Below are 19,010 nucleotides of genomic sequence, written 5' to 3' on the forward strand. Positions count from 1 at the left end.
TTGCGACAAATTCGGGTAGGTGTTGGTTATGAAGCGTTTTTATTTCGTCTGTTGTCCATTGGGCCGCTGCATGCGTGAAATGCAGGTACGCGGGCTATAAATTGACCTGGCTTATGTTGCAGGTACAAATTCTAATGGTCAAATTTACAACAAATTAGAAAAGTTCAGAACCAATGAGTATACATAGAGTGTAATATAAGTCCACACAAACGTATTTTCGATGTTTTCAAAATAGAGAAATTTGATATAGACAGTAGCAAATGTTTATGTATTGGAGGCGACACTCACCACGTCCACACGCTTCACTTCGTCATACCAGAAGTCTTAGATAATAAATTATATTCAAACGTCATCATGTCAACTTTGACAATATAAACTGTTTGAACTTGGTTTAAATTATGATGAATTAGAACTGATAACCAGGTAGCCTGAGTAGACAATACTCGTCTACAGAGGCCCTAGGGGTAGAGGGGTGGAGCCCAATAGGGGAAATTTGAAATGAATCTTTAAAATCTTTCTTCTTCTGTAGAATTAAAGGGATTTTATTCAAACTTGGTCAAGAGCATCCTTGAGCAAAATGAACTTAAGTTTATTTAAATGGAGGGTGTGGCCTCCCTGGGGCAGAGGTTCGGGGCCTAGCAATATTATTACAAGCTTACCAACAAACATCAAAATGACCAGTGATAGGTGAGGCGAGATTCAATGGTCCCTCGAAAGATCACATGACTCGGCTTCTGGTCCAGATATCCAATACCAAGGTTTAATCAAAACACATTCCTGATTCGTCATTGAGATGTCTCCTTTACTTCTTCTTCCGGAAAGATACCTATATCTTGGAAAGAATCTACGATTACCAATCCCTGAAGCTGGAACGGACGCTACTGATCTAAACAATTATCGTCCGATTCCTATGACCAGCTGTATTTGCAAATCGTTTGAACGAATGATAAAGGACAGACCTGTTTTGTTTCTCGAGTTTAATGGCATAGTAACCCCTCTTCAAAGTAGTTTCGAAAACAGACGAGGAACGGTCAATCTGACTTGAAACATTCATAGGAGTGCCTTCGACAATTGCACGAACGAAAATTTTGTTGCTGCGTTCTTTGACCTTGGGAAGGTCTATGAAGCTACCTTCACGACATAGGTGTACGTGTGAATCTTCCAAACTTCATTTTAGTTACCTTCCCGTCAGATCTTGTATGCTCGACGTTCTCTGAAACGGCTAAACAGGAAATGGGAGTCCTCCAGGGAGGAATCCTATCCTTTTATTTTGCCTACTATATGCTGCAGTCATCAAAGTTAATATGAACTAGAGTTGATGAAAAAGATACCTTTATCACACCTTGATAATCTAACATTGACTCATAATATCCTTACGCCTCCGGATACAGGGGAAGTCGCGGGTTCATTCCAGTTGTGATAACTGAAAGCATGTTCTACAATATACATATAAAAGAGAATAAAAAAGACACCTTAAGTTTAACCTAATGTTTAATAAAATACCGAACACAAAACATCCAAAACAATGCAACAAATGTGTACGCCTCAAAAGGGGCGTAAGACTTATTTAATTCCTAGTGTAATTGAAATATTTTGCTACTGATCCCATATCAAAAGGGATATCAAAAGGGAGAGATCGTATCGTGCGTATTGTCTGAACAAACAGTTTGCGACTTCGGGAAACTGTTCATTTGGTATATCCCAACTCATTGGGCAAATCTATTTAGAGAGTGACAGGTAAGGCATGAAGCAAGTGTTTTGATGCTTGACTTACTTGACTAATGATGAACAAACAGTTAGTAAGTAACAAATCAACATTCAATGTTTACAAATCTTACCGCCGTAACAAATCAACATTCAATGTTTACAAATCTTACTGCCGTTTGATCATATTTTTCCATTAGGATGGTCGGGTGGTACAGTGGATAGCGCACTTGCGTTTCACCAGGGCACTCGGGGTTCGATTCCCCGATCGGACGTGAAAAGGCATAGGGTCACCTGCCCGACCACCTGGGTTTTCTCAGGGTACTCCGGTTTACTAAGACCTTCCACCCCTCTCACCCCTGGCGCAAACGTCCGGGCCAACACAAGTGATAAATATAAGATGCAATAACTTGTTTCATAATTGCTGTGTAAAGAATACAGTTTATATTCTAATAATATTTCAGTCCCTACAGAGTCGCAGTTTTTAATGAACCGCATCAACGCTTCGTTGATCGCCAAATATTTACATCATTTACCGTATCGGTGACAAGAGAACACCTTGCAATCTTCCTCATAGTCGTCAAAATGTTTGAAAATTAGTTGCGTTCGAATACATCTATGTTACATAAACATCCAACAGTCGAAGGGGATCAAACACCAGTTTAACACGTGATTAGTCAATATTCATAGTGTAACAAACACCAATCTATCATATGGCAAGTCTAACAGTCATAAGATAGCAAACTGTAACGTGCTGCGTTGTGTTATGTTTAGAGGGAAACTGAATTTTAGACAAATCAGGTAACAATATAATGTAACATCGGGATAACGAAAACTTAAGTGAAATAGAGACATTCAAACAAAAGAGAGAAATCATAAAACCCTATAAAATACACTTAAAGCAAAAAAGTTTATTGTTATTTCAGTTAGATAATTCCTGCTTGCGTATTTCTTATGAGTATTTTCAGTCCAAACAAACCGGGATATGTTGTATACCCTAGAGTTACTTGATTATACCACTATTAAATCATAGTGATAAAACGTTAACATTGTGTAGTTCTAACAAGGATGTAAAGGTGCGTATTTCTATCGAAATCTAATTTCTACATTTTTTGACCCGCATAATAAAACATTATTCATACAATATATTTACCTCAGAATGAGTGCGATGTCGAAATTCAGGGTTGTCCAGCCAAAGTCTAGTATATCAAAGATGATCAAGTTATGCTGTTTTACTCTGGACTGTGTGTTCTCAGTCACGTTGTTGTGTAAAATGTCCGTTATCTGGACAGACTTTAGACAAGTAGGTCACCTTGCACATCGATCTTGACAATATGGTATATAGTGGCAATGTATGCATTTAGTAAGTGATGTCTCTAAAATCTTATGTATTTTTAGACCCGTCTAACCAGAACAACATTGTTCAAACGCTGTCAAATTCTCTAAATTTCGTAGTCGACTCTGGCTAGCCTAACTTAGATTTTTTTTTATTTGGTGTTAATAAGTTGGATAATACGCTTGTCCAACAGTCACTCTCATTAATATCTACTGCGAAAAGCCAAATAGACAATAAAGTTGGTGATTTTAACATGACGATTTCGTAAGCTGATTTGTACACATGAATACCATTGAAATGAGACTATTATATATGCACTATATCGAATGAAGATATGTAAATATTTCTTGATGTTTTTTTCCTCAAAATGAAATAGCGTTACAGTACTCCAAAATACCACAAACATTGAGTAAAAATTCATATGTTTCAATAATCATTTCACCTCGAGTAGCGTACCTCAGCTAGCCTGTCTATATCTTTGATAGCTCTGTCTACAACTGATTCACTAAGGAACAATCTTAGTTTTGTCTAAACGTGTACGGGAATCTCTTACTATAACTAATACTTTTTTGTGACATCTTATGTGATGCTATGTTGTTGGGATGTCACCATCATTTTTAGTGGAACATCACGATCGGCAAATCGAAACGGCTAAAACTATCATTAAGAGTTGTATAGCAAATTCAAATTCCAACAATAAAATCACTTTTACAGCAATTTATATTAGATAATAATACAATAATAATCAATCAAATATCATTGCTGACTCTTGCGAATCCACAATTATGAGTAGTAAATTGTAGAAACATTGTGTTTTGTTTAGGGCTCGCACAATCAAAACAGACAATTAACACGTTAACGTTTGTAGTTCCTTTCTGAAATTAGATCTGGTCACCGCTTTTCTTTTTTGAACTACATGTAGCTGAAATGTTAAGTTAAAACTGTTATGTATGACTAAAATAATTAAACAGATGTTGAAGTTGTGAGAATATTAAAAGTCCGGTGACAAGACTTTCCACCAGTAGGCTGACTTTAACCATTCCTATGGGAAGAAATTGTGCCCCTCTTCTGGCCGACTTTTTTGGTTTTCATACGAAGCGAAATTTATTGATAAACAAACAGGATAAAAAACAGAAACCTTAGCCAATTGCAAGTTCTTCAATTTAACATTCAAATACATCGACGATATGCTGTCTTTATATAACAAGAATTTTATTGACCGCTTCAAACTTGTATTCCCTAGGCCTCTCGAGCTTGAAATTAAGTACAATGCATTTTCCTTTAAGCCAGTCATTCTCCTTAATCTTTCTATAACATAATCAAGAGACCTCTTAAAACTACGCTTCGCTAAGCGTGACTATTTTGATTTTCCGAATGCGTTTTTTCCCTTTCTTGAGAGTAACACCCTTACATTCCTATGTTGCTGGTTATTCGATCGGTATTCCAGAGTTTGTGGAAATAGCATTATTTCAAATCTTCATGACTTCATCATGAAATCATAGATGTAGACTGCTGACGGACAGAGTTATAACACAAGATTTTCAAAGATGCAGCTTAATGAAGACTATTGACAAGTTTAATGGTCTTCATTATGATCTAATTGGTGTCATTACCTCAGTTCTCGCTTTGTGGACGTAACATATCTTTGACTTGTATTCGATACAGAATACACTTACTTTTCCGGAACACCTGGTCTTATTTTCATTGTATTATTTTTAAAGGGCCTTTGTTTTTTGCCCTAGTTTTATCGATTTTGAGTTCACATTTTGTTTACGCTTTGGTAGTCTTTTTTTCTTCCAAGAACCAATAGGAGCTTCAATTTAGTTTAAAGATTTTTGGATAACAATGAGTGATTATTCAACTTTAAAATCATTTCATAAATATTGTCAGTGGGAATTAGGTGGAAACTCCTAAAATCCTCACATTTAAATCAATACCACTCATTCATATATAATTTCATGCTATCTGTATATTCAGTCACAAAACGTACTGGTACACTTATCAATTTATTTTATTAAAAACTGCTGTCGTTAAGCTAACAAAATACAATTTTTTCAGTCTCCACAAGACTTTTATTCAAGCTACACCCCTGATAACGGTGGCTAAGAACGCTGACCTATTGATTTGTGACACACAACCCTTCGACAGATCCCGGGTATTACGTAAGAAAATGTGTGTATGTCTTAAACTCAATAAACAAGCATATCACAAGTCTAATCTTATGGTGATTTTAAGTACTTACGGGTTAGTTCAGCTACAAAAATATGTTGTTAGTTGTACATGTTTCTAAACCCCTTTATCTCCTCAGTGGGTTAAGGCTGCTTGGTAGCTGAGTGCTTACAGGACGTATTCGAAATAGATAGAACTTATGTCCAGTTCCCTAACAATTGAAATGTGTGATTTCTTAAATATGAGTTAATTTAACAACCGTTATTAAGGCCGATCCGTCCACAGGTTAACATTCAAGAATTTGTCTACCCTTCATCACACATAAATACAATGTTGTCGAAGCTATATGAATATAACCAATAACTAAAATTGTTGCAATACGGATGTAAAGCACCATGATTTGAGATTGAATCTAAATTGGCGTTCGAATGCTTCGTACAAATTGATCTCGATCTAAAATGTGTCTCCTATTCCATGTTCTGGTCTTCACTGACACTGAACTACGATATAAACTGCTTCATTACAATATCACAATCACATACTACTGTCATCAATAACAGCGTATACCATCGGCCCATACCCATATCAACTACCACAATTATATATCAGAGATCATTCACAGGACAACATTACTATCACATTTAGTCAGCTACCACAAGTTATATCACAGATCTTACATATTTCTCTACACATTCAATGGAACTTTCCTTAATCGGATTTTTTGTTGTTGAAAAACAATACTCTGATTTTACGCAAACCTTGTATGATTGCTTATAAATCAACCTTATCGTTCGTTTCATTTTTTACATTACATAACATAACACTGCAATCCACGATGTGCTACCTGAATATTGCAGTCTCATATTAATTGAAAAGAATTTTCAATTACAGTTGTGGGATCGCACGATGTGTGCACGGTGTGTGAACGATGTGTGCACGATGTGCGAACGATGAACAATTGGACGATCATCGCTTGCGCACATTTGTGCGTACGATGGACGAACGTTGTGCGATAACAATCGAGGTTCGATTAAATTGAGGAATGCCTTAACAATATATACGGTTTCGTGTTTAAACATATAAACTTGATTTTTAATTATGTTTCTATATACTAGCTGCATCTATAAGCTTATCTTTAAATTTTCTGTCTATACTTTCCTGAATTTAGAAATGGTGTTTTCGTTGTTTTTTGAACGACCTTAACTCATCGGAGTGTGAAAATCAATGTGAAGGGGATCTATAAGCCAAACCGAATGCAAAGAACTCACAACGGTCATACGGTATCACACATCAGCTATATGTGTCAGGCACAGGCCAGGTAAAACTCTTTAAAACTTAAATATCTACACAGACGTCTATGCACATTCTGTTCTGATAACCCTTAAAATGCAACTCGTAAACTGTAACGAGTGGATAAAGTACTGATTTTGTAGACGTGCATTATATATGTAACAAACCAAGCAAAAAATGATGATGACTTATCATTGAGTACGTGCAGCCATGCATTCCGCCTTCAACACAAGGTGGCAATCGATAACTTGATTTAGCTCTGATTCTATCTGTTTTCCGTACATGAATGATATCTTATAACCTCTATTCATGGTATCCCTTTAATGCATCATCCTATAATTTGCACGTATGCTTTGGCAGTGTTGAAGGTTTCGAGAAAACAATTTGCTTTTGAAATAACTGGAACTGAAATTTTTAAAACATCCTGTCCTAGATATTTGGATATAAATACTTAAAATAGTTATATGGAACCTACAAAACATTTATTTTGGATGTTGGAGCATTCGATTCTTAAAACAATATTTCCTCGTTTCATGCAAAGGTAAACATAATATTTAATGTGTTGCAGATTAATTGAGAATAATATTGATTAATGAATCCGAATCACAACGAAATTGACTTTTAGCGTGCATGTGAAATTTTATCAGTGAAATTTATTTACAGACACAGAAATAGAAACGACCTGTGGAAATTGGCTCCTAAAAAAAGGAAACAAGATGTGCTTACTTTATACCCTTAGCTCCTTGCCGTTGTAGCATTTATTTCAATCTAGGTAATCGTCCATCTAGCTCTGTTGGGATTCCAATTGATAATTTAGAAAGCGCGTTATATTTTCGTAACGAAGAGTGGAAATCTATTGTAATTTTGTAATAATGTGACATACAAGTAGTATTGAGAGAGAGAGCAACTTTTATTTCTTATGGAAAATTAACATGTGCGGATGGACTTAAATACTTATTTTCTTTTCAAGCACGTCTTAAAACAGTTTAATATCGTTTTCTAATATTCGATGTCGAATCTTGTTTTGTAAATGGCATTAGAATGAAGTCGTCATTGTCAACTGTTATATAATCTCATGTCTAAAACTCCTCCTATTGTATGAGTATGTCCATGTAGCTGAGCATGGTTTATTGTAAGGACGCTATTTATACCGCTGTTAAGTGTCAGTGAAGAACGAAACATGGTATAGGAGAGCCATTGTTAGATTAAGATCAAGTTTTGCTAATATGTCAAACGCTAATTTACTTTAGATCTAAAATAATGGTGCTCTGCAACAGTATCTCACCAATTTTTGCAATTGTAGATGTCTTTGTGTGTGACAAAGCGAAGAAAGATCCTTAAATGTTAATTTGCAGACGGTTTTGTGTAAATAATAGTTGTTAAATGAGCTACCATATTGTTGTTTAACACACAACCTTACGACTGATTCAGGGTATTACGAGTCAATGTGTTTATCTCAGGCTAAAGTACAAAAAGGCTGAATAAACAAATGTATAAGCAAATGATTACTTCAATCTAAGGTGATATTAAATACTTACTGTTTAGTTTAGCTGCTACAATTTGCTGTAAGTTGTAGTTGTAAATAGTCCCATTTCAGCTGTTTAATGTAAGACTGATTGACCTTGAGTGCCTACAGGACGGAAATACACCGTTGACACGCTCGACCAATCAGACAGGCTTATTTTATCACGTGATATCTTTCGCGCGCAGATCGCTTCTGGGTCGGAGCAATATAACGTACCCAGCGACTGAAAGCCTTAAACAAAATCAATATTATTAATAGTTGCGTGCCCGTGTGGTCGGACAAACAAATGCAGACGACACCATTTCCCATAGGCTACAGTGTTAATTTTGTGTTTGGTTTGAAGCGTTATACACCGTAAAACTTCACCATGTAAAGTAAGCCAACACGCCTGTCATCAAAACGAAAAAACTAATAAGTGTCTTGATGCACCGTAGTTTAGTGTTTATATTTTATTAAAACAAAATTGTAGACGGATAATATATCGTTCTGATAGTGATACTGGTTTAGCTAATCCACCCCCGGACGAACGGGTTGTTATCTAATGAGGGAGGGGGTCGGAGGCGGGTCTATATTTTTTGTCTGAAATGCACACATTCTACATGTTCACTGATAGGGGTCAGGGCACAGGGGCATGTTACACATTTCTGAAATACACAGATGCTATACAAGCACTGTGACCCATATTAGTATAGCATGTGTATTTGAGACATTTGTAACTAGCACCAGTGTTTCAGGCTGATAACATATGTGTTATACACTGTTACCTGCCACTCAGTTCATTTTCTGTACAGACTGTCCACAGCGGCGCGAATAATTACCCAATACTACCCAATACCACCCAATACTACCCAACACCCCCCAGTTATGAACCAAATCCTTCTTTATTACTGTGAAATATCACCTTTGTAGACGTTATTTACTTCCATCTGCCATATTTTATCGGGAAATATGCGATTTGGTGCCGAAAACATTACCAAATTGCCGTGACTATGACCCAATACTACCCCATACCCCCCAATACTACCCAATCCCCCCCAAAACTACCCAATACCACCCAAAACCACCCAATACCCCCCAAAACTACCCAATACCCCCCAAAACTACCCAATACCCCCCAAAACTACCCAATACCACCCAACACTACCCAATACCACCCAAAACTACCCCATACCACCCAATACAACCCAGTTATGAACCAAATACTTCTTTATTACTGTGAAATATCACATTTCTTGAAGTTATTTATCTATATGTCACATCCTACCTGGAAATATGCGATTTGGTTCAGAAAACATCATTGAAATGCAGTGACTAGGGGTTCACGGTTTACAGGAACGGGCAGGAACGGGCAGAAATCTATTAATTATTATATATACATTAATGAATATATATATGAGATACATTTAAGTATCATTATCGGGTATAAGATATATTGGATAAAAGGATTGCAATTACATGATACTATATTAATTTTATGCATGTCATAAAATGGTGTTATTAGGATAATATATATAGATTTAACAGAAAATATTTAGAAAATTTGAAATTACTTTTCAAAAATGTTAGTTATTCAATTTTGTTAAACATAACAGTATCAATTATATAACAATGCTGGAGAAGAACCTTCAATTAAATTAGATACTCAAATACTATGAAATTCAAAAAGTATATGGATTGTATATGATTCGAAGTCCTTTCAATTACTTGATTAACTCACAGATAGTCTGTTTTGGACAAGTTAGATTTTTTTCCAGATATAGTTCTCTGACCAATCTTATGAAGGGTAGACGAGTAGGTTGTCATTAATCAATGTAAAAATTAAATAGATAAATAAAAAGAATTACGTTACGCTTCTTATACATCAATCCAGAGACGTATATATTACATATTATGTAATATATACGTCTTTGATCATCCGAAAGCAAAATACTAAATGACATGAAAACTTGATTCGACTCCCAGAGATACTGTATACACCTATATACTTTTAATAACCCAGAGTTTCTGACACTAATTAGGAAATAACAGAAATCTGTTATCTGGAGTTTGACAAGTTTTATTATATCCAAATGCAATACAGCATATAGGTTACAAACATACATGATTAAATATTCAAAATTCATATGTGATGTACAAGATTGCGGAGGACAATTCCATTCAAAATTTCTGAGGAGTACAAAAGGATTGGGGATATTAATACATCAAACAATTTTAATTGTATGTCAATTGGTAAAATAATATTTCTTATTTTTTTTTATATATAATGCATACATTGCTTTTTGAGCCTGTTCAACAATTTTTTTTTCTTGCTTTACAGAAACTGCCATTATAATGAAACAGCAGTCTTAGAACTGAGTAGCTGTGATTTGTTTACAACTCTTCACCAAAAAGAGTAAAACGAATATTTTGTGCAATTACTTTTACTTTTATCAACGATAACAACTCTAGTTTTATTGAGATTAACTACAAGTTTCCAAATAGTACAGTAAGTTTTAAATTCACGGAAAGCATTCTGTAGACCTTTAGCTGTTTCTGATATAACAACTGTGTCATCTGCATATAGCAGAATAAATAATTTAACAAATATACCCATGCGTTCTTGAAATAAATTATCAAAAAACTGGAGTTGGTCAACATTACTTTGCATGAAAAAATCTTCTAAATCATTTAAATATATTGAGAACAAAAACGGAGTGAGATTTTCACCTTGTTTTACCCCTACGTGACATGTGAAAAAATCAGTCATACCATTGCTAGTTTTTACGCAAGATTTAATGTTTGCATACAGATTAATTATAGCATTAAATATCTTCCTGTGATATTATTCTTTAATAATGTCTTCCATAAACCTACCCTCCAAACAGTATCAAACGCTTTTCTGAAATCATTGAATGAACAGAATAGCTTTTTACTTTTTGAAAGGTATATAGATATTGAAGAATGAAGGATAAATATATTTTCAGTTGTAGAGTAGCCTTTCCTAAAACCAGCTTGAACATTGGAACAAGAAGTCTATTGTCTACTATTACAGAATTAGATAATCAGTTTTGACCACATCGGCCTTTGAAAAAAAAAATTGAAACTTAAAAGCGTTTCACCGTGTTTCTTTCTTCTTTACATATACAATTAATATACAGTATTGTTTTTTCTAAAACAGATAAGGCCTAACAATCCTACATATGGACTCCAATATTTATTTACGTAAAACACGTATTTCAATTAACTTATATTTACATATAGAATAATATTTAATTTTCAGATTGATGTCCCTTTTTTGAGTTGGAAAATTGCTTATTTTCTTCTTTTTTTTTAAGATCGTAGACGTGATAGTATTGTAATCTACACATTAACACCAATTAATTCACTCAAAATATATTCATGCTATTTATTAAGAATTGAGTATAAGTTATCAAGTTATTAAAATTTGGTTATCATAATGTCATTTCCAATGTTTCAGGTGTTATGACATCGCAATAACAATTTCATATATATAAATGAGAAAATAACCCAGATACATATGTATTATATATGTAATATATAATTCTCTGAACAACCCTTTTTTATAGAATAAAACAGTGACATATATTGGAACCTCGGCCTGGCAGTTTATATATATATATATATTTAGTCCGATCCTGCCCCGTTCCTGTAATTGCAATTCTTTTATCAAATATACCTTATACCCGATAAGGATAATTAAATTTATACAATAAATATATATAAATAAGTCCAATCCTGCCCCGTTTTTGTCCGTTCTTGTAAATCGTCGCCCGTTCTTGCCCGATCCATATCAAAACAATACTTTTAATTCGTTGCAATCCTTTTATCAAATGACGTATCTTGTACCCGATAAAAAAGATATCATAACATAAATATATATATATATATAATTTAGTCCGATTCTGAACCGATCATGTAATTGCAATCCTTTTATCAAATGTATCTTATACCCGATAATGATACTTAAATATATCTAATACATATATTCATTAATGTATATATAATAATGAATAGAATCTGCCCGTTCCTGCCCGTTCCTGTAAACCGTCGAACCCCTAGTCACGGCATTTCGGTGATGTTTTCTGCACCAAATCGCATATTTCCAGATAGGATGTGACATATAGAAGTAAATAACTTCAAGAAATGTGATATTTCACAGTAATAAAGAAGTATTTGGTTCATAACTGGGTCGTATGAGGTAATATTGGGTCATAGTCACGGCGATTCGGTGATGTTTTCGGCACCAAATCGCACATTTCCCGATAAAATATAGCAGATGGAAGTAAATAACGTCTACAAAGGTGATATTTCACAGGAATAAAGAAGTATTTGGTTCATAACTACGTGGTATGCGGTAGTATTGGGTAGAATTGGGTGGTATTGGGTAGAATTGGGTGGTATTGGGTAGTTTTGGGTGGTCTTGGGTAGTATTGGGTGGTATTGGGTAGTATTGGGTAATTAGACGCGCCCGTCCACAGGGGCCCCTGTGGACTGTCAGTACTGTAGTGATTTAATTGGAACACATTGTGTATGTTAATACAGGGTAGGGTATATGAAGTGTTCATATGATATCCTCTAAATGTTGGAAATTGCCATGGTGTTATTCAGTTATTACAATATTAAAATAGAAAACGTATCTTTTATGTGAATCTGTTACTAGGTTTTGAACTTTGTGAATACTTTCAAAAGTTTTGTTAATTAATACATATACATGTGATATACAAAAACTATGAATTTTTTAAAAGATATATGTAACTCCCCCTTTACACACACACATTTAATTCTGGAACAGTATGCAGTAATACTGTATAAGATTTTAAGGCTATTCTCAGTATTTTACATTGATAAGGAGTTATAACTCATAAAATTGCTGTCCTTTGCATCAAGGTTCCATGAACTTGAAAATGAAAACAGGACATTTAAGGAAAGGTTAAATGTGCCAAAGAGGGATCAGTGTTGTCTGACAGATTTTGAGAGAGGCTTTTCTCCTAAACTTATTAAGGAATCTCAAATTCGTGGACTATTCAAATACTGGTCTTGAGTAAATAAGATTTGTATTACTGCTGAATTTCCTGTTCTCTAAATGATGTTCAGTATGAGAAACCCAGAAATGATGTGATAAACAGGCCTGTCGCTCATCAGCTGCTACTAGTGTTGTGTAGACTGCGTAATTGACTAAATGTGAAGGACTAAGGCTAGCATTCAGGTTTTCTAAATCATCACAAAGTGTGAGTTTATTTCATATACCAATATATATATATATGTGGTTTGTTTGTTCAGTGTTGACCAATTTTCAAGACACACTAGTCAAGAAGCCACTAGTCCAATTAATATTCACGAAGAGAGCTTAAACCCGAAGGGATTTTGATTGTTATATATATTAAAATGAGATGTCCTTGCATGTCTGAGAAGTCAAAAAATTACTGTATTAAACTTTTTTTCTTATATTGATTTTTGGAAAAAGGAGATAATGGCATAGTAGAAAATGCAAAAATAACTATAGTCGGTGTGTTCGTTTTTGTGCTATGATCGGTCAAAGATACCGATTTAACACAATATCTGATTTTAGGTGAATTTCCGGGTTTTGACCATTTGCAGAACAAATTCATACAATTTCGTCCAAGTGTGTTATCAGCTGCTATGTATGAATGTTTGTAGAATTGATAAAAATATTTTTTCTTTGAAACTATGGAAGTAAAATTTCTTTATCTTATTCATTTTACTCAGAAATGCGATTTTAGTTACCCCTACCCCTTATTTTTTTAATGAAAAAATGCACATTTTTCACCATTTTTTGAGATTAAACGCTTGATAAAAAAAAATCCTGTATTAAACTTTTTTTAGTATTCAAAGAATCAAAAGAAAATGTGTTTCTCTTTCTAAAACATCCACAAAGGTGGGTCGGTGTGCTTCTTTTTTTGTCCCATTATTATTTGTGTTATTTTTCACCTTTTTCGGGGTCAAAAATCAAAATTGCTTCAGTTACCCTAATATGTGAAAAAAAATATCAATAATATATAACTTTCCACTTTTTTGCATATTATTTTAATCATATTGAGCATTATAAACTTTTACAGCAAAATTGAACCTGCTACAATTAGAAATTGTTACACAATGACAATTTAAGTGATTAATCTAGTGTCAAAAAAATTGAAATTTTGGCCCTTTGTGAAGCGCAAGAAATTCACATAAATACACTTTTTCAAAATGGCCGCCAAATTGGTAATTTTTTAAACTTGTAAAAAATGATCGACACACAACAGACATCTAGTTTTTTTTACATGCTTTTCAGATGTGTGTTTGCTATTATACCTATCATAATTTGTTAAATATTACAAAACCCCGTTACACCAGATCAAAACGAGAGTTGAACGTGACTGAAACTTTAGAAGAGTACATCCTTAAGAGCTTTTGCATCGAGGAACTTGAGGATTACTTGATGCACTACCTGTGAACTCTTTATAAAGTGGCACGATGAATTCATATCTAGACCATAGCCACTGAGCCAGATGATCTTGTGAAGTGTTTTTAAGACTTACAATTTACAAGTTTTATACTGTTTACATATGTACACGTATACAAAGACCAGTAAAATAAATTTGAAATATTCATGAACATGACTTGGTTGTACAAAAACAAGATGATGTTTACTATTGTGAGAAATGAATAAATTACTTTCATGATTGGCATCTGATTAACCAGTAAAGGAACAATTTGTACAAATGAATACAAAATATTTATATAAATTCATGGATTTTAACTCTTACCAACCTGAATAAAATCAATTGGGCAGGGATGATTTCAGGGAAGAGCAAACAGTGGTTGGTTATACATGATTTGCAGATTATGGTGCGATCCTGTGGCACATAGTGAATTGTTGTAAGATCACAAGTCACTGGCGTGGACTTGAAACCCTGTAAACATGGCCTGCTGCGCATCAGAAAGTACCACCAACTAAATTGTTAATTATTATATTATACAGGTTTACGACTAAATTGAAGTTAAAGAAATAGCATTCAGGATAAAGTTAACTCGAGTCAGGTCTTTAACAATATGTCAGTTCATGTATATTACAAAATTATATTAAGAAATGCTGGAGTTTGATGTGAAATTATTTGCTTACATGTACATTACAAAAACAAAATTATAACTTATAGTTAAATTAATTGAGACAATACTGAATAAAGTCAAACAATATTCAAGTTATTCTGTCTTTGATATAGCATGGTCATATTTACTTATGATATATACTCATTGATTTATTCTGGTTAGGGTATTAAATCTAAAATTGTTTGTTTCCAGTAAACCTACCTAACCTAATATTTTGTTTTGTTTGTTCTTAACCGTTTTTTTAATTACTAGAAAGGATCCCCTGTTGAAACAGTTTTTAAACAACAAAAATTCAATTATTTTCAAAGTAATTTAAATATGCTACCTACCGTTATTTTGCACATAGGTTACTGGACACAATTGGGTGGGGTGGGTGGGTGGGGGGGGGCTTTGCTTTAGACTTGCAGAATTCAACCATTTATAAACTGCCTGATTGTATTTGTCAGATGTTATTTTACCAGGGTATTATGAAATAAGGAACTCCAACATACTACTTATTTGTATTACATGAAATGAAAGCATGGGTCCACTTTGGAATGTCCCATACGGTGCCACTGATGGCACGTTTGGACTTGCAAATAAAGACACGTTTGTAGGTAATCCTTATACTTGTTTTAAACCTGTCATCATCATCAATACAAGTTTTTTTGTTTGATTTTGTTTAAATGTTCACAATTTCACATACCAATTAGGTAACCTCACGACATGGGAACACGTACCCGACATCCAAAAACACAAGAGAATCGTAAGCGAAATGTGTACAAAGAAATTTTAGTAATTCATTCGTCAATATGATGGAAATATATTAAAATTCACAAACCTTTTGACAAAACAATTTACCTCCGAAGGGTTACAAACATCAGTTTATAACGTGATCAGTCATCAGTCAAAGGATAATAAACATCAGAATCACGTGATCAGTAAACATTCAAAGGTAAATAACATCAGTTTAACACGTAATCAGTCATCAGTCAACGATAAATAACATCAGTTTAATACGTAATCAGTCATCAGTCGAAGGATAACAAACATCAGTTTAACACGTGATCAGGCATCAGTCAAAGGGTGACAAACATCAGTTTATCACGTGATCGGGCATCAGTCAAAGGGTAACAAACATCAGTTTATCACGTGATTAGTCATCAGTCAAAGGGTAATAAACATCAGTTTAGCACGTGATCAGTCATCATTCAAAGGTAAATAACATCAGTTTAAAACATGATCAGTCATCAGTCAAAGGGTAACAAACATCAGTTAAACACGTGATCAGTCATTAGTCAAAGGGTAAAAAACATCAGTTTAACATGTAATCAATCATCAGTCAAAGGTAAATAACATTAGTTTATGACCTGATAAGTCATTAGTCAAAAGGTGACAAACATCAGTTTATTACGCGATCAGTCATCAGTCAAAGGGTAACAAACATCAGTTTATCACGTGATCAGTCATCATTCAAAGGTAAATAACATCAGTTTAACACGTGATCAGTCATCTGTCAAAGGTAAATAACACCAGTTTATGATGTGATAAGTCATCAGTCAAAAGGTGACAAACATCAGTTTATTACGCGATCAGTCATCATTAAAAGGTAAATGACATCAGTTTTTCACGTGATCAGTCATCAGTCAAAGGTAAATAACATCAGTTGATCACGTGATAAGTCATCATTCAAAGGTAAATAACATCAGTTTAACACGTGATAAGTCATCATTCAAAGGTTAATAACATCAGTTTATGATGTGATATGTCATCAGTCAAAAGGTGACAAACATCAGTTTATTACGCGATAAGTCATCATTAAAAGGTAAATGACATCAGTTTATCACGTGATCAGTCATCAGTCAAACGGTAACAAACATCAGTTGATCACGTGATGATCGAGTCTCAACACAAAGGGTAACAGACATCAGTTGAACACGTGATTAGTCATCAGTCAAAGGGTAACAAACATCAGTTCATCACGTGATTAGTTATCAGACAAAGGGTAACAAACATCTGTTTATCACGTGAACAGTCATCAGTCAAAGGGTAACAAATATCAGTTTAGTTCGTGATAAGTCATCATTCAAAGGGTAACAAACATTTGTTTATCATATGGCCATTCCAACGGTCCTTTTAAAGCAAATAATGACCTGTAGGGATAACCCATACTTAAGTAAACATAAAGAAATTCAAACAAAAGAAAGACATCATAAAACCATGCAAACACACTTAAAGCAGAAAAGGTCACAAACGTTTTAAATAAGTTCTTCCTAATTGCGTATTCCTAGTGAGTATGTTCAGTGCGGGCAAAAAGGAAGAATATGTTGTATATCCTAGAATTAACTAATTATATCACTATAAATTCGTAACCTCATATTAATCAAACGTTTACATTGTGTATTCTAACAAGGATGTTAATGTGCATATTTCATTAAAATCGAATTTTTATAATTTCTGACACGCTCAATAAAAGCATTATTCATACAATATATTTACCTCAGAATTAGTGCGATGTCGTAATTCAGGTTTGTCTAGCCAAAGTCTAGTCATTCAAGGTGATCTAGTTAGGTTGTTTATTCCCTAGACTGTGTCTTATCAGTCACGCTGTTGTGTAATACGAAAAGGATGTCCTTTATATGAATAGACTTTGGTCAAGTATTTCACGTGTTTGACGAGGTTTATCTTTAAAAAGAATTTGACGATATAATGTTCATACCACTGTTAAGAAAATGTCGTTTATCATCTTCTTTTAACAATATTGATAAGGGAACAGTAAATATTTACTGTGTACCCGTCTACCGTCATAATCTTTATCTGATTAGGTAAAATAATTGGAGCCCCATATTCAGAGAATATTCGGTACCATTTAAAGTTATAGCATTGTTTGATCGTCTGTCCGCCATTTTTCGATTAAATTTGCGCAAATATTAAAAACGAAAAAACCGATTTAAATCAAATTCTATGTGGATATAGAGGCACACATACTACGGTTAAATTCAAAATATTTTTCAGCGCAATTCCAATATAAATTCTCATTCACCATAANGTTTCACCTAGTTTATTTTACCAGAAAAAGAACCTTATTATTAATTGTAAAAAATACATTAGGGTTATGATAATTCTATTTAGCAGAAACATTTGTTATTGACCATAACTTTTGTTTATCTTTTTTTTTGTGTGTGATTCGGGCAACGGCTACAGACATTGTATTGGGCGGAATTCGGAAATTAAGGAAGAAAGATCACGCCATATTCCCTTCCAAAATAGTATTAAAGGCGAGATTACACTATTGATCTAGTTTACGATAATTTAATGTTTGTGTTACCACGGATTTTCTGGCATTCTGTCAAGCTACTAGATTTCCGTTAATGTTGGGAAAAGAAATCTGTCCAAATTAAATTCTCCGAGTATTTATAAAGTAGTAAGCTATTCTCTAACAGGGATGTGAACTGGAATTCATATAGAAATGTCAAAACCAGACTGAAACTGTAGAATAACCATTTATCAGTTGATAGTATTAACAAAAGGGTTGATTTATCAGTTATTATAGAAGGCATGCGTAAAATAAGACTATGTTTTTCAAAAAACAATGCAGAATAAGAAAAGTTGCAATGAAAATGCAATGAATATGCAATGAAATAACTTGAGAAAGGGAATATAAGGTAAATACACAGTAAGCATTTCAAAAATGTATTGGTAGAGTAAAATGACAAATGATTGGTGATAATAACCAATAATACGTGAAACGGTTATATAGCAGAGGAAATGGCTTGTTGGAGGTNACTTGTATACTTTCTAATTTAAAAGATGAATTGATCTTGCACTTTGATATTCGTATATTTTTCACTGTGTAAGGCTAATACAGCCTTCCTTATCACCCCCCCCCCCCCCCCC

General features: G+C 33.9%; 1 protein-coding gene across 3 annotated transcripts in view; it reads right to left on the minus strand.

Annotated features, from left to right (window-relative positions):
- Positions 1 to 17,704, minus strand: part of LOC110459830 (GTPase IMAP family member 7-like) — a 37,536-nt gene extending 19,832 nt beyond the window's left edge. The window contains exon 1 of one of the 3 annotated variants that reach the window (XM_021512288.1): positions 17,613 to 17,704. In XM_021512288.1, the coding sequence (XP_021367963.1) occupies positions 17,613 to 17,666 (54 nt within the window). In that variant the 5' untranslated portion in view covers positions 17,667 to 17,704. Of the gene's footprint in view, positions 1 to 2,857; positions 2,934 to 8,037; positions 8,129 to 17,612 lie in introns of those variants that run through there. The other 2 variants (XM_021512297.1, XM_021512304.1) reach the window with 2 other exon arrangements.
- Positions 17,705 to 19,010: the final 1,306 nt, after the last annotated feature.

Source organism: Mizuhopecten yessoensis, unplaced genomic scaffold, assembly GCF_002113885.1.
Source record: "Mizuhopecten yessoensis strain PY_sf001 unplaced genomic scaffold, ASM211388v2 scaffold1319, whole genome shotgun sequence".
Classification (NCBI taxonomy): Eukaryota; Metazoa; Mollusca; class Bivalvia; order Pectinida; family Pectinidae; genus Mizuhopecten; species Mizuhopecten yessoensis.